At 32.5% G+C, this 24,974-nt stretch overlaps 1 protein-coding gene across 1 annotated transcript; it reads left to right on the forward strand.

Annotated features, from left to right (window-relative positions):
- Positions 1-18,111: 18,111 nt before the first annotated feature.
- On the forward strand, positions 18,112-24,617 carry LOC143909083 (uncharacterized). The gene is made up of 6 exons (XM_077426983.1): positions 18,112-18,271; positions 19,636-19,692; positions 19,766-20,975; positions 21,218-23,281; positions 23,339-23,536; positions 23,628-24,617. Exons 3-6 carry the CDS (start codon positions 19,821-19,823, stop codon positions 24,615-24,617), a joined length of 4,407 nt encoding a protein of 1,468 aa, XP_077283109.1. The 5' UTR covers positions 18,112-18,271; positions 19,636-19,692; positions 19,766-19,820.
- Positions 24,618-24,974: the final 357 nt, after the last annotated feature.

Below are 24,974 nucleotides of genomic sequence, written 5' to 3' on the forward strand. Positions count from 1 at the left end.
ATAACAAAATAAAAAAAACTTCTACGTATACTGTACAATGTTTCCTTTAGGCAAATAGACCGAAATAATTTATTTTTTATTTAATAACTTAATATTCCAACACCCATACGATGATATGTCATCCGGTACAATATTACATCGGGTTTAGTAATATTGTTCATCTATCAGTGAAAATTTATCACAATTGTTCACGTAAAATTCAATTCACATTTAGCTTTTTTTTAATTTTATCTAAAACTAGCTGAACCCGGCATGCGTTGCAATGTCACAATAACGAGTGCAATTCCCGTTCCCATTCTCGTTCCCGTTCCCGTTCCACAGACATAGATATATTTGTTGACGTGGGCCATCAGCTGTGTGTTTGTGGTACAGCCCTGAATGGTCAGTACATTCGAGTTCGAGGTAGGCGTGGCGCGATTATTGTCACACTCACATTTCGCGTCAGTAAAATCGTAATTACAAATATTATTATTAAGGGGTTTTTTCCCGTTTTTTTTTCACAGTAATCTTCCCGGACATGCATACAACAAATCCTGAAAGTTCCATCGTAATCGGTTCAGTAGTTTAGGAACCTATCCGAGACACACACACACACACATACATTCAATTGTGTGTATTTCGATACGTCAAAATGATTATTATCATTGTCATTATACCCATGTTAGTATGTATGTATAGAGTCGAACGGTTAATTGAAAATTATCGTCACACACAAGTTTGGTAACAAGCGCGTTTGCCAATAATATAATACACACAGACCACTAAAGCGAATTGCTTTGTCGTCAACAACGTCACAATTATTAATTAAGGACAATGCGGTCTCGACTAGAAACGCACCTAATTAACCCCTTCACTGCCTGCGTGTGCGTCTGCCAAATTCAATGAGCGTGTACACTAAGACGCTCTAATTTGACCGCATACTTACATACATAGTTACACACGCTCGTATCTACATTAGAATATAATTTGTCGTTTGATTTAATTTGATTAAACTTATTTAATGATATAAATTAAAAATTTTACTAAATGGAATAGTAATATTTTTTCGAAATATATAATATATATATATATATATATATATATATATATATATATATATATATATATATATATATATATTAAATATATATATATATATATATATATATATATATATATATATATATATATATATATATATATATATATATATATATATATATATATATATATATATATATATATATATATATATATATATATTAAAATTGCACACGTGTGAGCTGTTTTTTAATCACTTAACCAATTTAATATTTTACTTCATATTTAATTGAGCTTCAATGTTCTCAGCCAACTGAGGCAGTCTGTTCTCTTCTCCTGGGCGCTCGTACCAATTTGATGTTTTCGTCACCTGTTGCTCGGGGCATCAAGCTCATCAACTAGATTTCTGTTAATTTGGATATGTTGAATCTAAAATATTCTGATCTGGTTAACGAATTGTTTAATTTGAGATCGTAAATGTGTTGTCACAATGAATTATTCGAATTTCATTTTATTTATTTTTATTTTCTATTATGTTTGTTCTTTACTTTACATCATGAAGATAGATTTATTTTTGTTTACATCTTATTACATTTTGATATTTAATTTCTATTTTTGTTTTTTTTTCATGTATAGCTACATATGTTAAATTTATAGAGTTAAACGTTGTAAATTCACTGTTTGATACATTATCACTGCTTTTCACTGACGTTTCAGTGAAATTATAACCAGTTACATTTTCAGGGTTGGTTTTATTCAGCTAAGATTAGATTGTTAGGATTGGTATTATTTAAGGGTTAGGATAGGTTAGGTTAAGTAAGGGTTGGCCCTATTCATTTAAGATTGGGTTGTTAGAGTTAAATTTATAGAGTTAAACGTTGTGAATTCGTTGTTTGAAACATTTCCACTGCTTGAATTGGTGAAAAATATTTTCACTAGTGAAAAAAGCTTTCACTGTAACATATATATATATAAATGCCTAGCTATAGTGATACTCTGGAGTACATATATAGTTTAAATGTAATAAATAAATACATATGGAATTAAAATAAGTGATAACAATTTGAGAATTAAGTCAAACAGAAATAGTGATTTTGGAACTAATACTTTGACTTCCGCCACTTTTAAATATAACGGGTCATATGTACATACATTAAAACTTATTATTGTGTAAGGAATTGGACTTCTCTTAAGGCACTCATGTAAATAAATATTTTGTTCTGAATTAAATTCATCCATTCACTTATTTTTTAAATTTATTTAGTTACATGCGTTCTTTATATGTATGTATGTGCCTTGTATATTTTTGGCTACTATTTGACAACCGGCCTCATCCACATATCATTCAAATGTCTAGCTCCTTTATACATATATACGTCTACTGTCATGTCAATGTCTGAAAACAAGCATCGACAGGATTATTCTCGTCGAAAAGGCAAACGAGTTCAATTCGCATGAATTGAAATCGATTCAGTGTCGGCACCCTTTGCATAAAAATGGTAATAGACTTTGTCTTTGGCTACTAGTCAAGGGCGAAAAGTCAACAGACAGACGGACAGACGTAATTCAATAACCCTTTCGCGCTTCAACTTTCCAGTCTAGTGTCTGGCAAAGCGTTAGTGAACTTTCCCATGCACGTAGAGACGCTCATAATATGGATATATCGTAGAATATTATTTTTAAATTGCGCCGAAGATAAAATAAATCTAAAGTAAACTTGAAAGCCGAATCGTATTATATTTGTATGATATTATTCCGAGATGAAAATAACATTTTGAGCGGTGAAAATTAATTAAATTGAAATACGATTCTTCACCGCCGAATCTCACATTGCAGATAAATTGCTAATGGTTTTTTCCTCAGATAAGTAATAAATTTGGCACAAACGTCTCGGTAATAATAATGAAAATTTATTGTTGTTATGTTTTTACACTCGAATGCTTTGCTTTGAAAAATATTATTATGTTTTTGTTACAATTACGTTTTTTTTTAATCAAAACATAAAATAAATCAATACATATGTGATTTTATTTAAGCCTCCCTCACCGATGTGGGGGATGCAAGTGCCTCAATTTTTACATTTTTCGTAATAGCTATGTGGTTTTCAAAGCTATACACCCTATATTTATTGTATTCTTAGAATGAACTACAAGAAATTTATTTTAATAGATTTTGTATGATTTAGAAAAGGGGTACATCGTAAAAAATACATTTATACATTTCTACGTTCCAAAGTATGATTTAAAGGTGGTAGCCTTTAAATCAAGGCGGCAGTCTTTAAATAAAGTCAAGGTTTTGACTGTTCGCTTGCATATTCCTGTTGATCGATGAATCAATGCGAGAGAAAGAGACAGCTATATTTTCGTAAGCTATTGTTTTCGTCGCTTTTGGCGCGTGGCTATTGAGTCATGCAGTCGCCTGTTGGCCTTACCTGCGTGCGTTTGAATGTTGATGCTTGTCGTTATTTTTTAATACAAAAAATGTCAAAAACATGCTATAAGACTAAAACTTTTTTATTTTGATGTATAAAATGATTAAAAAGACATATATTGAACCCATTTGTATTGAGAAAAGCTATATTTTGATTAAAAAATACTCGATCCCGGTTCGGAACACTCGCTCGACCTTGACGCTCCGTCCTTCAAAGGTAAAATTGAAATATTTCATTGCGTGATACAATAAGATGACAATCCTTCTGACGTGTTCATAGCCAGCAGTATGGCTCGGTGGTTGCGTTTATGTTTAGCCCCGAGAGGTTACCGGGTTCGATCCCGTGCTAATCTTTAATGCTGCCGGTCAGACTTGGAAATTTGTGACTCCAAGTCGATCGTTTCTTATCAAAGTTTGCCAATTTATCTGATTTAATTGTTGAAATAGTTCCTCCATCAAATAAACAACCAATCGTATTTAAACAAGTCTAAATCCATAGATATCTTTATGGATTAATTAATTATTTAATTAATTGTTAATTTCTCAAAATATAGCGATTTATGTAATAAAAAAATATGCTGCTTGTAATTAGTTGTCTAGGAAGACGCATTGGTGCTTACCTGTTAGTCCTTCCTGGTATATATCTATGATAAAATAAAATAAAATAAGTATGTAAGTATAATTTGATCATTGTCTGTGTATTATATTTATACACGTGTTATGCTCAGACACGATTTGAATACCATAGGTGAATATTTTTATTTAAAATTCAAACCGCGCTTCTTCAACACTTTTGCGAGATAAAATCATGCAAAATAGTCAGCTCAGAAGTGTCACTCGAGACGAGCCGAATCTTTGTAAAGTTCTCCGCACCTATTCGCGGTTTCTTTTCATCGCATAGAAAACGGTTAATTTCAGGTGTTGTTCGCTCCTGGGCGAATTTTCTCCGTTAAGAGCCGTTAAAGTAAGAGGATTTTCCACGGACAGGATGAGTTATGACTGCAAAAAACGTTTATCATCGGCATTTTAGGTATGAAGATGGGGTGGGGGGTGGGGGTGGGGGTCGTTTTTCTGCTCGTCAAACGTTGTCTCTTTAAAGTTGTAACTCTACTGAAGAGTCGGCGAACGGATGGCTTTTGAGTTCAGCTAATTTCATACTTTCAGGCTCGTTACCGACTAATGATCGCCTTTTGCCTTTCGCTAGAAATGAAGGATTTTAGAGAAGATGAGGAGACGCGCCTTTCATCAGAAAATGGAGGCTTTGCAAACGTTAATCCTCCATTAACGTAATTAAAATTTAAAAATCATCAAAATAACCCCTTTGATAGATAGAAACTTCTTTGTAAATGTGGCTGAGAGTAAATTTCAAAATATATATTTTAATAAAATATGCATATATGTACATACATATGTATAAAAAAAAATCATTTTAACAAAACCAACAGTCACAATTTGAAATAAAAACGAACCATCCACAATTCTATTAGTATTATCTATTAAGATCTATCACATTGATTTTTAAATGCTTTTTATTATTACTAAATTATTTTTACAATACATCTTATATCTATTTTAATAGCTAATGATCTACTGATCATTTTCTATTTTACAATTTTGATTTAATTTTGTTAGTAATCATAGTATTATATTATTCTAATGTTAATGTACAGCATAATAGGAAAAATAGCTCAAAAACCTATTTACAATTCTTATGAATGCTCATAAACATCTAATACATAATATTAATTAAATACTCTCCAAAGTCGACGACCTAAAGCAGATTGTGTTTAAATAATCTGTGTGTTATACCTGAAAGGTATAGACATTTTGTTGTAATCACCGAGACTCTTGACAAGTGTGTTAGTATGGTTATTAGTGATTCTGTCATAGAATCTACTGGTTAGTTTGTTAGTAATGTCTGTAACAAACGGAATATTATTCATGGCATGCAGTTTTTTCAAGTTAGTATATATAGGTGTATTATAAATTATTTTTAGGGATTTATTTTGTATTATTTGGAGCTTGGAAATTCGAGGCGTTATTCCATACAGGTGAAGTATAGGTTAATAATAGTAATATGAGCGCATGATATAATTTTATTTTATTTTGAGTTAATAAATAACTATGGCGCTCAAATATTGGGTATATTTAGGATATACCTCGCATCGCCATGCATTTCGCTGTCTCAATGTGAGGTGAATTATACTGAGATATGCAAGTTTATTCTCCAACCCTTTGTCTTCTCGCTTGTGTGAAGCAAACTAGAGTATAATGCGATTGTGTGGAATCCGCATGAAGCAAATTCATCTATAATGATTGAAAAAGTGCAAAAAGCATTTATTAATTTCTTATGTAAACGAAAGTATGGATATTATCCATATTTCTACCCCACTCCTATCATTTTGTGCATGCTTGGATATTCCCTTGAACTTCAGAGAAAATTCTCATTGGTTCGTTTTGTTCTCCAGCTTCTATGTGGTAATACTTCATGCCCATCGTTGCTGGAACAGTTGAGACAGTTGAGATAATTTGATGGTTGTACCTCCTACCCGCACAGTTCTTTATCGGATAGCTCCTATTCGTTGCTGCTGAGACTGAATGTGATATTTTCCGGAGATAATTTTAATGTATTTGTCTGGTAGCCTGCACTCATCATTATTCTCATAATTGAATGTGATATATAAGTGGAATTTCGTTCCTTTTTCTTCCATTTGGGCCTCGCAGGGATGTTTTGTATTTACGGCTGGTTCTTATATATTGGTGCTGGCTGTAGATGCAAGACATTCCCCATTTGGAATTTTATTATTGATATATTTTCTTTATCTGCTATTATTATAATGCTATTGTTTTTTTATGATTATGTTTAAATGCATTTTTTCTTTAATTTTTTCTGTATCTTTTCAACCACTGTGGCACATTAGGGACTCCTGTAATGCCACAATGGCCCAAATTTTAATAAATAATAATAAAATCAAATTCAATACACGATATTATATATGTATGTGTGTATGTGCTTTATATTTTAAACTCACTTTTATATCACAACCATCATGTTGAATGATGGTAATGAATTAATTTTTTATTTATTTAATATACTTCACCCTTTTTGATTGAACCCGTTTATAAATATTCATTTTAATATATGTATTGCCATTTTTCTTTACATTTCGGCACGAGAAAATATCTTGGAAATAAATCAAAATCAAACACAGTATAATTTAACGCGCTCGCTCGACCGAAAAATGTATTCGCATCGTTTCGAATTTGCATCGCAAAAACAAATAATACATCTTGCACAGACCCGATCGCCTTTTGTATACTGAAACTATACACAATAGTGTACGATTGATCAGAAAACCACCACGTATAAATAACCAACGCGGAGATGAGGGTTCGGAATATATTATCCCCGAATTTTGTACTGGAAAATCGAAGTGAAGGCGATATATACATATGTATATGGATATGCGTATTATAAATTTTTATCGACAGAGAGAGAGTCACGGAAAGGATGTAAAATTTTACGCAGGTGTATACTCGGTGATGAAACTCGTCGGATAAGACGAGTTATTTAGGGTTATATCTTTGGAAATGGAAACGAGAGGCTGGTTAATTGATTTTTCGTCGCAAAGTTCCCGAGCGGCCGGAGAAGGTAGGGAAGAAAAAAATCGCAGATAAACGAGATTGTCTCGCAGAAAGGGTTAATAATTTCGAGAAAGCCATTTCTAATCTTATTATAGGCGGGCCCATGAAAAATTGGCACTCAAGGGAGAAAATTCTTCGGGGAATTAGAGCGAAAAACGGTGAGAAAATTACATGACGCTCCTGTTTGAGTCACGTAGGGGGTGAAATCCTTCCGAAGTGTTTTATTTTTTTTAACTATTACTCTAGTTATATTTATATTTCATTTAAATTATATAAAATATTCAATAAAAAATATTGTCATCTACCTCTGGCGCGCCGCAATTAGATTAAATTTGAATTGTTCGATGAAAATTTGCATACGCATACTAACTACATATATAACAATACATAGTTTGATCGTATAAAATTCTCTTCTGCACGAAAAATTTTATATTCGCTTTTATACGACGCGGAAATTAAATTGAAATGATGTTTCGCAATTTCCGGGAGAGAACGTCAAACATTGCCGCCATTGAAAACGATTTGACGACCGCAAAACGACGTTCAAAATCGACGCAAATATACATTTATTCGAAAGAATTGATTCACAATGGTACATTAAATATTGAATATCTGCCGAAATCTTATTCACCGTAGTCATATTTGAATTTCAATTGAATCTTATTTATAAAATATTAATTTGTGCGTAACGATGGAAAATCTCGGACAAACGATCATACGGCACGTTGGGCAAAACAGTCAGAATTACAATTAATTCAGTGTTTTGATACTGTTGTCAAAATTGACTTGAGCTTGATAAAATTAGCTTCATGAAAGAAACTCTGTCGCTATTTATTTAAGAATACTTGGAAAAGGCGGCAGAGTCGATGGACAAAAGGGGTTTGTTAATACATAAAGCAGTACAGAAATATGAATATCAAATAAGACAATAAAAAAATGAAAAATATATAAACTACTCAAAATGGAGGAAAATAAAATATGCAAGAGAAAATACAAAATATAAACTCTATATATATGTATATATAGCCAGCAGTATGGCTTAATGGTAGGGTGTATGTTTAGCACCAAGTGATCAGTGGGTTCGATCCGCCATACTGCTGTTTAGATTTGGGGGTATTTGTGACTCCAAATCGATCGTTTATTATCAGAGTTTGCCACTTTTATCTGATCATTGTTGAAACGGTTCCTCAAAATTGGGAAAAAATCATGTCTCCTGTTGTCACAAATCTTCTGTATTTATTGTGTGTATAATTTGTAAAAATTATGTACAAAAATCTAAATCCATAGATATCCCAATGGATTAATTCTGTAATTAATTAATTAATTAAATACTTGTTATTTCGTTTTCTTCAGCTTCTGGAAATACTGTGATTTATGTTATAATAAAATGCTCCATTATTTGTAATTAATTGTCCAGGAAGGCGTATTGGAGTCTTCCTGTCAAACCTTCCTGGTATATATGTACATATATCTACATATGTAAAATAAAATAAAAAGTCATTTATTTGAATGAAATCATCAAATTTATTTAAAAAAATATCGTTTGCAAGCTAAGAAGAGGTATCTTAAAAGATTTAAGTTGCTAGAAGGGTATGACCTCTTAGATGAGCGTTATTGTTAAAGGTTTATCATAGGACAATTGTTATTTATAATTTTATAGACTCCAATTAGATCGCCTCTCATTTTTCTCGTCTTCAAAGTGGAAAGATTCATTCTTTTCAATCTCATAACATATAAAAATAATATATTGATATATTAAGAGATAATAATATATTGATATATTGAGGCATTCTTGATATTCTTAGTCAGACCATTTATCGATGTTATGTATACATTTCTAAATAAACAACGTATGTTTAAAATAAGTGTTCAAAATGGAATAAGCATAATCAAGTTTTGGTTAATTTGCTTTTAATCTAGACGTTATCTTATCTTATCTAGAAGTCAGTATGTGATCATTGAGGTACATGAATCTCCATATTTCATAACCAACTCAAGCGTATCACATGGCTCTAGCCTCAGGCCATAATTATTTAATATATTTACATATTAATGATATACATATTGACGCCAAACACTCCCAAATACTTATTTTTGCAGATTACATAAAACATATGAGGAAATTATAAGTTTTTATGTAATACGTATGACGATCATTTTTTTTGCAAAAAGATTTGGAAGCGCTGTTAAATAAACAAATACAAAACGATCACCTTCACTACATAGATAGCAAAACTTTTCAAGTTTTCAATATTCAATGAATGAGATTGTTCTAAATCGCATGTGATTTGCGATCTTGTTCCACTTGATTCGTGGAATTATAAATAATCCACGAATTCTTTAAGAATTCTACCTTAAAATTATTTTAGAGTACGTAAATTTTTTTTATTTTCACCTATTGTAGCAGAGACTAGCATTCTCTTCAATTCTCAAATAAACAGATATACATACATAGCTGATCATATGGATCTTGACATCTTTAATGTTACTTATGGTCAGTTTATTAGATCTTTTCAACATTTTTGACCATAGATGTCGTGTATGGTAAAAAAATGGGTATAACCTCTATAAATAAATAAAAAATAGGATTAAAAAAATAGGCAACATTTTTTCCACGCAATTACAACCACACTCAATGCGAAAGCGAGCACAAATCCAACTCGCCGATCCGTTATGTGAATATTTCAATGAATATATTGAACGACCCTTAAGAATCTAAGGCCCAATGTTGAGTGCGTGCTTGGAGCGAAGCCTTTTTTCCTCGCAAAATAAAAAAAACCCAAACATTCGTACAAGAAAACTCCGCAACAGTCAACGATACATACATACGTCCCATAACGCTAAGGGCGAATACCTTTTTTCCCCCCGTATTTTATACCCTAGTGAAAATTTTCGCTTTTTTCAGCAAAAGTAAACCCTCGTTAAAGCCCAGCCTTCAGCGGCACAAAGAAACCCATGTATACGATTGTAACCGCTTAACTTACGCATTGTTCGAACGGTTCAGTATGTTTGTTCTCCAAACCGCTCATGGGATCTTCGGCTCGGGATTAAAAAGAAAATGGAGTTTGATTTTGGATTCGGTGCGCTTAAATTGTTTATAATTTAATCGGGGCGAAAGTTTCACTCGGGCCATATTTGAAAAGGCGAGTTTCGCATTCAAAACTAACTTCAACTACAGCGTGTACACAATGAGATGTTATTAGCGAGGCCGGTTCAAAGTTTCAGAAATAACTTGTGCTTGGGACGTGAAAACGTCACAGCTTCCTGGACCCGAGTTAAATTTCACAATGAACTGACTACTGACACATTAAATTTAGACTTTGAATGGAGGCTTATATTGTCTATGTTTAGAATTACGATTAAAAATCTCTAAATATATGTTGAAGTGGGGATGATCAACCGAGTGTCCGCTGACCCACGAAGAAGATCACAAAGTGGTTTGAAGTACTTTATTGCGTTATAATTTATAATGTACACAGGTTCACAATCGTGGCGAGGAAATGATTTCTTTCCTGATGGGAATTAGACGCCGACTAACACTTGCGTAGTCGTTGAAGTGCTTATTTGCCATTTGCCAAAATGTAACCATGTGCTAAAAAGCTAGTAATTTTTAATTACCCGATAATTCGTACATGGTTTAATGATGAGCAACACTGCTTTTATCCATCAGCTGTCAAATTGTTAATTGTCTCGAACAATATCTAATAATAAAGAATCGATCCGATTCGGATTGTTGAAGGTATAGAATACATATATTGTATACATAGATTGTTGAAGGTATAAAATGGTAGCGTATATATTTAGCACCACTGAGGTCGAAGGTTCGAGTCCTCGTCAAACTGCTGGTTAGGTTTGGGGGTTTTGTGACTCCTAATCGATCGTTTCTCTATCAGAGTTTGCCAATTTTATCTGATCATTGTTGAAACGGTTCCTGAAAAATGGTATTAGATCATTTCCTGTTGTCACAAATTCTGTGTGTATAATTTGTAAAAATTATAGACAGTAATATGAAATCTATAGATATCTCTATAGACATCTCTATAATTTCGTGTTTATTATATGTATAAAAATTGTAATAATAATTGTACACAAAATCTAAAAATAATCCGTAGATGTCTCTTTGATTATTATTTCTGTACTGATTGTTATATGCTATGTATTCTGATTGTATATTTATTATTGTATTTCTGACCGTTATCGTACACTCGTCGCATTGGAGCGATCTGTAATGACGAGTGTATATTGATTGTAACAATAAAATAAAATAAAATAAATACGTACATATGTCAAATTTTATAAAGTAAAAGTATTCTGTAGAAATACATACATAGTTGGGGGAAAAGTTTATAATATTCATAACGGGCTGGTGAATTGCCTGGTAAAACTAGTTCAATTTCACGCATCAACTTTTCGTAGGCTTTCTGGATTTTTAAAAGCTCCATTAAAACTTTTAGACGCTCTATTTCCGCTCGAAAGAGGCTGGGTTTTATAGTCGTTATCTTAACAAAAAGCCGGTATAAAAAGGTTGAAATTGTGCTTTCATATAATCAATGTTTAAAAAGTTATTAGAAAATTTCTAATGTAGTAAGAGTGTTTCAATGACTCGCACAATTGCGAATTCATTGAAAGGATATAAAATTTATTTTAATAATCTTCTAAAGGTTGTTTGTCGATTCAAATTGGGCGTCGAAAGCAATTAGAATACAATTTCATTGTTATTGTCAAGTTCTTGATTGGCAAGAAGGAGGGAAAGGATCATTCTCATCATTGCGCAATTCTTCTCCGTCCAATGTAAATATTTATTGGATCCAGAGACGGATTGCTTTTAGGTCGTTGGACTTCAATGTATGAAAATAGGTCAGAAGTTTGAAACTTATTATATAATATTAAATATATTGGGATCTTATTATTAGAGTCGAGTGATACTTGCACAACTTTAATTAATATTTTAGTATGCTATAGTATAATATTTTAATACCAATAATCATATATACATATTGTAATAATCATATAATTGAACTATTTTTCAGTCAAATTATATATAGCATTAGGGAGTCCTGGTAAATCGGCAATTTATCGGTAGATTATTACTTTTACCGGTAATAAACAAAGATATCCGCTGCGTTTTATTACATTCTTCTCATTTATTTTATCTTTTGACAACACTGATCAGACCCAGTGTTTCAGGATTTTAATTTATAAATAATTCATTATCACTCAAACCTTTTTTCGGGCAATATATGAGCCATTATAATTTAAAGTGACATAAGTCCAGTTTTCTTCATTTCGAGAAATATTTCAAATAATATTTAAAAATACTGGTGACCTGTAATAGGTTTGTTCCACTTTTCAGAGATTCTGGACATATCGAATTAAAATGATTGATAATAATTTGTGAATTAAGTCAATACAGAAATAGTATTTTTGGAACTGAAAATTGGACTTCAGCTACTTTCAAATATAACGGTTCATATCTTAGTATTATATATAATAAATAATGTTTGGCTTAATGTATTAAGTATTTTCGTTTATTATTGACATTTAGAAATCCGGTAATTTACTGGTAAACCAATAATTGGTAAAAAAATTGTGAGATTACCGATAAATGGAAATAGCGATAAATTAGACGATCTAGTCTACACCAATTGCAAGCTGAGTTCTATATAATCTATGTATTAGTGAAGTAAAAATATACATATGAGATATAAAGAGAGTCTATAATGCAAAATTTATAAGAAATAGTTTGAAAAATATTAACTTATAGGCGTTTTAACAATTAAAATCTGACAAAACGAGTGGGGGGGCGGAAATTCAAACAAACAAGGCTATTGGCAATGAGTTAGCTGTCATCGTCTACAAACTATTTGAATTATTAAACTTTTTTATTACGATTATATTTCCCTATCGAATTTAAATATCTATCGGGGGCCAAGCCTCTCAAAACGGCAAAGTTTCAAAGTGATTGCAAGAGTGTTGGTAAGTTTGTTCAAATTAATGGACAAAGTAAAGCTAATATAAACCTTTTAAAAATATTTATTTTTACTAAACGTGTGTATGAAATGTATATTTTTAGCTGAATGTATATAAATTGTAATGCCTTATTCGTGATCGGCATATTCGAATTACTAAGAATATTTTCAGTTTGGGGCAAAGCATTCGTCCTCTATTGTCCAGGGTAATCGCTGAGCTCGAATTTAATAATATATGTGGACCGCAACTTGGTCTCCCCTGCGATAAACGAATAAAAGGCTTTCCCTTCAGTCGTAAAAGAAAATAAAAACCAGGCGCACGAACGGTCATCGTAGGAGTGAGAAATTTTCCGCAAGGACTTTTCTCACGACTGGAACAAACAGCGCGAAACTTTCCGTTCGAAAATTCAACATCGGAAGCAATCAGCGAACTTCGACGAGCGCCAAAAAAATCATCATAATAAAAACGTTTTTATCTCGACTTTGTTCCGCCCGCTCGTTATTATTATTATTCCGGATTTGTATGTTTAATATTATATTTTCGAGAGATCTTCAAAAAGCGTATTTTAATTTGACCAAGTTTTAATTGGAACTCGCTCCGGATAAATCCGTCAGATTGGTCCAGACCCATCGCCGCACCTTCGAACTCAAACAAAAACAATAACGATAGTGCGAATTGCCATTTCTCTCGCTCTCTCTCTCAGTCGTGTAAATGAAATACTAATTTAAGTTTGTCGAGGCGGGTTTCTGGAGCTTGCACGGGGGGAGCCCTTTTGACCGCGGAAGTTAATTAATTTTCGATACAAAGCCTTCGATTTTACACGCCCAGTTGCAGACAGTGCTTTTATCGTATGTACCGAAGATACATACGACTAAGCCGCTTGTTATTTATGTGAAATTAATTAAACTGGAAATTATCTCGACGGTGTATTTGCTCAATATAATTTCGATGTTCGGTTATTTTGCTCATTAATTAATAATGCGAATTTTATAATATATACAAATTGTGAAAAATATAAAGTTATAGGCGTTTAAACAATTAAAATCTGATAAGACGAGTGGGTAGCGGAAAGTCAAACATATGTATATGTACATATGTAAATACATATATAAGAATACTAACAACACTGTTCGACAAATGACAGCTTTTTTTTTGGTTCAGAGACGAGATATGACTTTTCTTATAGATCTATGCCCAGTGATTACGAATCTGGTAATAAAAAATGTTGATTGGCTCGAGATTCGGAGATATATGTTTTTTTTAAATCGCGCGATTTTTCTATATCTTGGTGTTGTTCGGTCAATGTCTCAAAATCTGTCAATTTCCTGTTCAAAATGCATATTGAAATCTATAGTTGGGTATTTTATCTTTCATTTGTAGTACTTTTCAGCTTTCAAATTTCTCTAAATAGTCGTCCAGTTCAAATCAAAAGTCAAAAGTACGTATTTTCACTTAGGATTTTTTCCCACTGTTAATACGATTTTATATTGAGTATTTTATATTGAAACATATTTATTGGGATAGTGTTCTAGCCCCACTATTTTTTGTTTTCGTTTAAAAGTGTTATTTGGAAGTGTGCTGAATTTTAAATCGGTAGGATTTCTGGTCAAATTTAAAATATAACATTTTTCTTGGATTAAGAAAAAGGTCCTGAAAACAATGCAAACTACAAAGCTAGAGAGCATAAAAAAGGGTTCATCATAAAAATGAACAAAGCACGGCAAAAAATGAACAATGAATTGCGCAAAGTTGGTCCGCTCTTTACGTTATGACAATCGTCTATAGTGTAAAAAATTAATAGGCTTATAATTTTTTTTATCGTCAGCATACAGTAGTATAGAAGAGTGTTTAAAAATGTTTGAAATATCATTATATAGAGTAAAAGAAATAAGGGACCTAAATGCGACCGTTATATTTCTATCGGTGACCAAACCGCGCAAAATGGCAAAGTTTCAAGCCGATCGGAAGAATGAAGAAATTTCGCCTGAATCATTAGCGAAGTGAAACATAGAATTGCCTTGTAAAAAGTATAGTACGCAGTGGCGTAGCTACCTAATAGCAAAGTCATGCAAAGCATGAAAGCCATATTACTAGTGGCGTGCAAATTTATATAATATTAGCAGAGTGCTTAAGGGTTTGAATCCCACTAGAGTCACGCTGCTGGCCAGACCTTGGTTTGTGACTCCAGGTCCTATAAAATTGGCATCTTCTCTTCTATATCCTTTGTGAATATCAAGTTATTCAGTGTCTTGAGGTTCGCTAATTTGATTATAATCTGCTTTAAAAATGAATGCATAGATGTCACTGTGGATGTTTGTATGAATTTGCATCGTACATATAAAAAATGCTTATGCATTGATTGACTGTATTGTGTCTATATATGTATATACATAAGTGCATATCGTCGCTTTGGAGCGATCTGTAAAGGCAAGTGCTCATGTTCTATGAAATAAAATATATATGTACATTGGTACACTCAATATAACATATGTACATACATAATATAATGTGTATATTGAGATATTTTATAAAGCAGTGAGCGATAGAAAAATCTTATAATTTATGAAAAATTTGTACCGAAACGAGATTAATAGTTTATCTCAACGAGCTTTATCTCAACATTGAATATTCTACGGCTGGGCCTTTGTTGCCGCCATGATACGTCACGGATCATTAGTCAAACGACTTAAGTCCCGCCATATCTATGTACATACATACAAATATACAACCGCAGAACAGATAAAATAATGAATGGAATGTTATCAATTATTAATTTATCTATATATATATATATATATATATATATATATATATATATATATATATATATATATATATATATATATTTTATTTTTTATTTTTATTTTTTACATATATACCAGGAAGGCCTTACAGGTAAATCCCAATGCGCCTTCCTGGCCAATTACAAATACAAATACAGCATTTTTATTATAAGTCGTTGAATTGCGAGACACTGAAAAAACTCGCAAATTAACGAGACATCTATGAATTGTACATAAATTTTTATTGTACATCAATCAAATTTTTCAAATAGTGGTGACATAGTAGGCAGGAAGGATTTTTAGCCAATTTTTTTTTTCCGGGAACCGTTTCAACAATGAAATCAGAGAAAATTGGCAAACTCTGATAGGAAACGATCAACCTGGAGTCACAAATCCAGGTCTGACCAACAGCATACTCTGAAAAATTCATTTTCATTCAGGGATAGAACCCGGCACCTTCTTGACGGTAAGCAGAAGCTTAACGTCCGAGCTATGCTGCTGGCATTCAGACATTCATTTCTATATATATATATATATAGAAATGAATGTCTGTCTGTGTGTCTTGAATAGGCTCCTAAACCACTGAACCGATTACTATGGAACTTTCAGGATTTGTTGTATGCATGTCCGGGAAGATTACTGTGAAAAAACCTCTTAATAATAATATTCGTAATTACGATTATACTGACGCGAAAGTAAAGCTATCCCGCCTTCAACGCATCACGCCGCGAGTGTGACAATGATTGCGCCACGCCTACCTAGCACTCGAATGTACTGACCATTCAGGGTTGTACCACAAACACAAAGCGGATGGTCCACGTCAACAAATATATCTATATATAAAACTGAATGTCTGTGAAACGGGAACGGGAACGAGAACAGGAATGGGAATTGCACGCGTTATTGTGGCATTGCAACTAGTATATAAATAAAAAATAAATTCATTTATAACGTTCGTTTTAGAGGATTTTAAGGTTTTCGGTATTGAAATACAGATTTCCCTTTTATTTTTCATTATTTTTTACATTCGCGTATGTACATATATATATTATAATGTAGCGTAATAGGCATATCCAACGCATATATGAGAATAAAATTCAAATTGATGCGAGCTTATATGTCATCGTGACGGAAAACTGCTCGAGATGAATCTCTATCTCTCCTCAGGAGTGGGACGGCGTGGTGGGGTGGTTTTTCCACGAGAAAAAATGATTTGAAAAATGGCGTGTTGTATATTCCCCGGTGGGATTCATCATGCCTCGCCAAATGAAATGTTCACCTACAATAGCCACGTGTGTAAAACGCTGAAAGAGGTTCATTTACTTAATGTCACGGCATTCTGCGTCGCTGTCACTTTTTTTTGTATACATACATATATGCGTTTCCATGTTGCTTTCTATTTTATTATGAATGCAACTTGAGATAAAATGCTCTCGAGGGTTTTATTTGCACAGGAACAAACCATTCATTTGTATAAATGATAATAATAAAAAATTTTGTTGATATGGAAATATGTAAGGTGACATTCCCAGTTTACGCTAGGAAAATTTTCTAGAAATCTGTCATGGAAACATCCAAAGAAAATATCTAACTATTATATTGTATCATTTTTCTGTAGCTCAATTTGAAATGTTTCATTTCAACTCAAGCTATTTCCAAATTTCAAAATTCACTGTCTTCGATGTGGGTTTGGTGCATCCGCTCTAAAATCGCCAGATTAACAGAACGGCAGCTTTAAACGCAATTCTCGTTTTCTCGAATGATTGATTGCACATCAGATGACGAGTAACCTTATTAAACTCGCCTGAAAGATCCAACTCAATTTTAATAATTACCATTTTAATAATTGCATCTGTGCACATCGAAAGGTTAGCCGTCATCTGATGTGCAATATATCATTCGAGAAGATGAGAATTGCATTTAAAGCAGCCGTCCGTTAATCTGTCGTTCAATTTGTCTGGCGATTTTAGAGCGGATGCACCGCATCCCTTCGATGTAGGTATCCTAATATTATTTTAAATATATATACGCATGTATGATATTATTTGTATTAAGTTATTACTCGTTTTGTAAGTATACAATATACGTATACGATAAATATTTGAAAAGTTAAAAAGTTAATAAAAGTTAATTCACGAATATCCATCGTTTCAGTTTTGAAACTGTCTACATACTCGTTTATATTAATTACACGTAATTTTTCTGATTTTCGCAAATATTTTGGGCGGATGTTTGACTGTTTGAGCCAATCTTATCAATCCCTTCACTCCACTATCAGCAGTCACGGTGTGTGGATGTGAATGTACAAATCGATTATACGTGATGTCGTTTGTTATTCAAAAGTGATAATATGTGTGAGCTGAAACCAGAACGTTGAAAGACTTACGGCTAATTTAGTTTTGGATTTGTTTTTACTTCGAAATGTATGTATGATTTGTTTAACTTAATCTGCCATAATCTAAATAATGCATAGCGATTTCCCATCTACATATATTTGTTTAGGTATATACATATACATACTATCTAATGTTCGATAACTGTTGCATGCCTGATAGCATCATAATATATGATAAAATAGTAGAAGTAGTCGTTAGTTATTTATATTTAGGACAAATAATAGACAATCCCGATAGTAATGAAGAAAGAGACGTATGAAATTAAAATGGAGTGCCTTTGGACGAATGAATGCGGTTTTTAAATAAAAATTCCACTTTGCCTGAAGAAAAAGATATTCGATCAATGTTTTTTGCCAGTGATGACGTATGGATGTATCACTTAGACATTGAACGCCAAGTTGCTACACAAAGTCCAATGCATTCAAAGAAAAATGGTACGATGTATGCTTGGCATAACGAGGAAAGACAGGAAACGGAATACGTGGATGAGAAGTATGACAAGAATAGTGGATATGATGAAGACATTGAAATGGCAATGAGTGGGCCACATGGCTAGAAGAATGGACGAAAGGTGGACAAAAGAAGTACTAGAATTGTACCCGATAGAATGCAAAAGGGTTAAAGAAAGAACGCAGGGAAGATGGGTAGACGAAATTAGGAAAATATGTAGGATGAGATAGATGAAAGTTGCGCAAGACAGAGACGAGTTGCGTGTTGGAGAGGCCCTTCTCAAGCAGTGGATGGTGAATGGCTGTAGATGATGATGATGATACAAACTATGCTATAATATTGGTATGTGAAAAAATAAATGTGTATTTGTCAGCCTGTGTATTTTAGAGATAATTCGAATATCGCTAATATTATCTCACTGAAACTTAGTATCAGTTACTGAAATGCTTATTGTTATTTTTTTTTTATTCAAAATGCTATCTGTTAATTAAGGTCATTCGTCACATTTTTTTTCTTCTTGTTCCTCTTTTTTCTTAGCTTGCGGGTGAATTGCCCATTGGCACCGACATTAAAGGTACATATCCAGAGGGTTCCCTTTTTTAAAATAAGCAGCTCTCTGACGAACCTTGTTGGGTTAGTCTCCAGTCTGTTCCTAGATACTGCTGTTCTCGCCTCCTCAATAATTTGGATTATACAATTTGGGCCAAATCATGGAGCATCTGAAATGATTCTCAAAATTTTGTTTTGAAATCTTTGAATAATTTCCATGTAGAAAAAGTCATGGGTTGGTTAAATCCGTTTTATTTTCTACATAATCAAATTCAAAATGTGTTTATAATGTGTAAATGATAAAATCGTTAATCGAAAAATATATGTTAAATATTAAGGTGCTAGGCAGCAAAATTATTAAGAAATGTTAATATTTTATTTTTTATTTTAAGGATCTATTGTCGTATTTCTTGGGTTCTTTACTTTCTGCAAAGCGATGATTCCTTTTGGTATGTAAGACAGTTACAAACTAGCTTTTACATACATATGAGCTAATAAATTATAAATAAATATTTTTTGCAGTATTAAGACGAATGCTGTGAAAAATCGAAAAAAACTAAGATAATCATTCAAAGCCATGGAGAGCCCTAAAATAACAATGACCGATCTCCAAGAAAGATTATTTTACTTTGCTAGAAGTTTCGTCGCAGAATTAGAGGGCATATTGACACATCACTATGACATTCTAGAAGGCAATGTAGAATATTCAGGAAAATTCATAGAAATGCTTTCGGAAATACCCATTATACCGGGAATGAAAACAAAGACATTGCTGAAACCAATCAAAAAACCTCTGCAAGTGGTTTATAAAAACAAATCTTTAGAATTCTACAATTTGGTGTATGATTTCAAGAAATCTGAAGAGAGAGCCAGACGCGACTTTGTGAAGATCGCTTTTGACGTATTTAAATGTTTCGAATTGCAATTTAGAGGTATCACTTCGACGCGCGGTTTGCCAAAGGCTATGCAGAGATTGGGTAAAGATGCAGCTCATAGATACATAAACAGTTTTATACAGGACGAAGAGAATTCGACATCGGATGAAAAAAATATCGTAAACAAAACTAATGAATACTTTAAACCTCATTTGCCAACTTCTAAGCCAGAGTTCGAAACAAAGCCTGAAAGAGTATTCAATGGAAAATCAAAGTCGAAAAAAATAGCAGGAATTATTCCAATTCACAAAAAACTCGTAAAGCCTGGGTACGATATTCAATACGTCTGTCAATTTTGTAAAACATCACACGATGACTGGAATACGGCAAACCTATACGACGAAGTCGGAATTCTAATAAAAAATGCTGATTCTGAAGATTTTATAGCACATGTCAAAGACAAATCTAACCATAAAAAATATGGCTTTCGTCACAGTTTGTCTAAAGAAACTATAAGTGGATATAAACAATTGGGTAAATACATAATGACTGAAAATTGCAAGGAGACTTGTATGCGTCCAAAATCTTTTAAACCTGTCGATTTCGGTGAAGAACAATATGATATGATTGTGAGAAAAATCGATGATGATGATGATAAAGCAGTTAGAAACAGGATTTCGAAATTAGTTGAAATATTACACAACGAGTTAGCAGACGATATAGAAATATTAATCAACCTGATCGAAAGTAATGGAGAAAAAGCTTTAGAAATGTTCATATTAGCACAAAAGGATCGAGATAACAAAGCCGATGATATTAGAGATAGTCTTGCCGAACTGAAAATGGAGGTTACAGAAGTTAAAGGAAAATTGAATAATTTCAAACAAGAATTTATTTATTTATTTATTTATTTATTTGGAAAATTTACAGTTTATTAAGTTACATAGATTGATAGTAAAAAAATATAATTATGTTAAGTAAACCATTTATAATTTTCACATATAGGTAAAAAAAAGAAAAGCTCAAACATTTAAAATAAGAAACAAAAGAATTAACTGAAAAACGTAATAAAAAACCACGTGTTTTGTTCCGTTTGAAGAAACCGGTGAAATTCTTCACTGGGAGAGACGCAGAATTGAATAAAATCCACGAATCGCTGAATCAAAGAAAAACGACAATAATTTCTCAAACTGCATCTATTGTCGGCTTAGGTGGAATCGGTAAAACCGAATTATCCAAAATGTACGCTCAAGAGCACGATAGATATTATTTAAATATTATCTTTATTGACTCTGAAAAACAAGATACTATATTGGAGTCCTTTAAAGATTTGGCGCGTCATTTAGAAATTAAATTATGGGACGATAAAGAAAAGGAACGGGATATGAAAGTTGTCGTGGAAAATATTTACAGATTGTTCAACGAATCTGGAAAGACGCTAATCATTTTCGACAATGTCGAAAAATATAATGACATAAAAAGATTCATTTTTGACGAGGTTGCAGAAAACAATTTCATATACACCTTGATTAATTCAAGGCGGCAAGATTGGGAAGTGGGAGGGAAAGGCGATATTGAAGTAATTCGTTTGAATATATTTACCGATGAAGAAGCAATTTACTTTTTGGAGGAATCTTTGATGAACGAGAATAAAGAAGACCTTAAAACATTAACGAAGTTATTGGAAAACTTCCCATTGGGATTAAAACAAGCTGTCGGATACATTCAACAGCAAAACAGGAAAAAGAGAAAGATTATAAACTTCACTGTAAATGATTATCTATTATTGTATAGAGAGCAAAAGGAAAAGTTATTAAATGAGGGCTTTAACGATACAGACGATATTTACAACCGAACGGTTATGACTACATGGACAATCACACTAAGAAATATTGAAGAAAATCAAGATTGTGGAAAGATGGCAATCCTTATATTTGAAATTATGGGCTACTTATCACCCGACAATATTCGTATTGAGGAAATCTTTAAAAGTTTAGCGATGGATGTAAATGTATTATGGGATGCTGTAGAATTACTTGAGCTATACTCTATGATAAGTATAGATGTTTCCAGAATAGTGAACATTCACCGTCTTGTGCAAGAGGTCACTAGAGTGAAACTACGTGAGAAAAATAAAGAAGAGGTTGTTCTGAAACAAGCTTTAACGATATTACAAGAATCTGAGTTAGAAGAACATGTAGTCAGTATTTGGGAACATTCATCCAATTCATCTGATTTAGTGAAACAATTTTTTTACAAATATAAATATGGAAATCAACGAGATACTCCTCTTCATTTATTGGCATCTTTTCGAAATGATACTGTTGCTATTTCCAAGATATTAAATCACTTAGGAAACATAACTCTTCTTGAAAGTTTAAATCTTACTTTCGATACACCATTGTGTACAGCAGCTCGGTCTGGCAATTTACAAGTCGTTAGATATTTAGTAGAACTTGGTGCAAATATATATACAACTGCACTTGCGGATCTTAAGCCGATCCATTTAGCCGTTATGAATGGCCATGAAAATATTGTAAGATATCTTATAAGTAAGGACAACAAAATGGTGAATCTAACAGCTTACTACGATAAGACTCCTCTGGATTTTGCAATTTCTGAAGGTCATCCAAATGTAGTTCAGATTTTCGTTCCAATGAATAACGATTACCAAATGTTCCACGCTCGATTGAATAATGCGATAAAATCCAAAGACTCTGACAAATTCATGGAAGTAATAAAAAATGTAAATGAAAATAATCATGATTTACTTTCAACAAAATTTAACGGAGAAACTGCTTTGCATCTAGCGTGTTCTAATTTTGACAAACAAGTTGTTAAATGCCTTATAGATAGGAACATTTGTTTAAACCAATTTAATAGTAGAGGTCTATCTCCACTTCATTTTGCCATTCTCGGTGAAGATATTGAAATGTTGAATCTACTATTGGATAATGGAGCAGATATACAATTGAAGAACAAAAAGGGAAAAACATCATTGCATTTTGCATTTTACAATGTAGAAATTTTGAAAATACTACTAGAACAAGGATTCGACCCAAATGAACCAGATAAAAACGGCGACACACCTTTTATTGATGCCGTGTGTTTTAGAACCGCTGAAATAGTAAAACTGATGCTGGATTATAAAGCTGATCCACATGTACGTAAATATATAACAAAAATATATATAACAAAATTATTTGTATATAACAAAAAGGGCGATACCCCACTTACTTTAGCTACAAGATATAATAAAATTAAAACACTGCAAATAATTTTAGAGTGTGGTGTGGATATTAATAATACCAATTTGGATGGTGAAACAGCACTTCATATCATTTTTAATTATCAAATAGAAGGGGAAGCATTCAATATACTTTTAAAAAGTGGTGCCGATCCTACAATAGCTATCAAAGTATTATCTTATATTAATAATAAAAAGGCTCATTCTATAATTTATGAAATCATATTTCATAATGACATAGAAAAATTTAAATTAATTTTAGAGAACGGAATCAAATTCAAACATTCGGAGTGCAGATAATTCCACGTTACTTCATTACGCTGTCTTTTTAGGAAAATATCAAATCCTTACACTACTTTTAGATGAAAATATTGACTTAAATTTAACTGATATGTATGGTCAAACAGCAGTCATTTCCGCAATGAAAAATTATAATTTTAAAGCAGTTGAACTACTTTTGGCAAAAGGAGCCGATCCAAATATTTGCGATAACAACGGCAATACGCTTCTTCATTACGCAGCAGCAAAGCATGAAGTAAAACTATTCGAATTTATTTTTAAAATAACTACAAATCCTTTTATTAAAAACCGAAATAATGAAACGGTGCTTCATTGGGCAGTGCAAGGTGGCTGTATTCAGATACTGCAACGAATTTTAGATGAAGGCTTTTACTTAAATGTGACTAATGCTCAAGGTGATACACCACTTCTTTGTGCTGCGAAGTCCGGACATTCTGATGTAATAATGGTACTTTTAATTAGAGGTGCTAATCGTGAAGTTATTAATTACGCCGGTGATACGTTGCTTCAATGTGCTGTCTTTGAATGCTGTGATGTGGCACTCCAAAGGATCATCAAATATGGTTTGGATCTTACAATCGTGAACAAATCTGGTAAATCGTTATTGCACAATGCTGTAATAGGTGGAAACATATCAGCAGTTAAATTTCTTATTGAAAAAGGAATCGATCCGAACGTCACTGACATTGATCATCGGACACCTTTTCATGACTTTGTTTTGATAGATGAATTTGTTTTGCTATATCTTGAAAATTATGACATCGATGTAGAAATTACTAAGCTACTTATTCTACACGGTGCTAATATCAACGCTGCAGATAAGTTCGGTTGCACTCCTTTGCACTATTTAACAGAAACAAATTACTGTAGATTAATAAACATTTTTATTGAAAATGGTGCTGAAATTAATGCGCTTGATAAACTCGGTCATTCTGTGTTGCAACAAAGTTAAAAAAGATTCATTATATTTAATAAATATTCTGTTAAATAGCGGTGCAGACGTTAACATATTTGATGTTCATGGTCGATCACCTCTATACTACATTGCAAAGCATAATACATTCAAGTTCGATATAATAGATTTAATTTCTATTTTTGGTATTGTAAAGCTAGATAGAGGAGGTAAAACAATCTTGCATTTTGCCGTCGCCCATTCGAAGTATGTAGATATGAAAAATATTTTAAAAATACTAGGAAGAACACCTTTGCAAATCGCGATCGAGCGAAGTAGAATTAAATCTGTGGAACTGTTGAAAAAATCACACACTGAACAGATCGCCTTAGTTTAAGCCATAGTTTTTTACTTTAT

The sequence above is a fragment of the Arctopsyche grandis genome, chromosome 3 (genome assembly GCF_051622035.1).
Source record: "Arctopsyche grandis isolate Sample6627 chromosome 3, ASM5162203v2, whole genome shotgun sequence".
Lineage (NCBI taxonomy): Eukaryota > Metazoa > Arthropoda > Insecta > Trichoptera > Hydropsychidae > Arctopsyche > Arctopsyche grandis.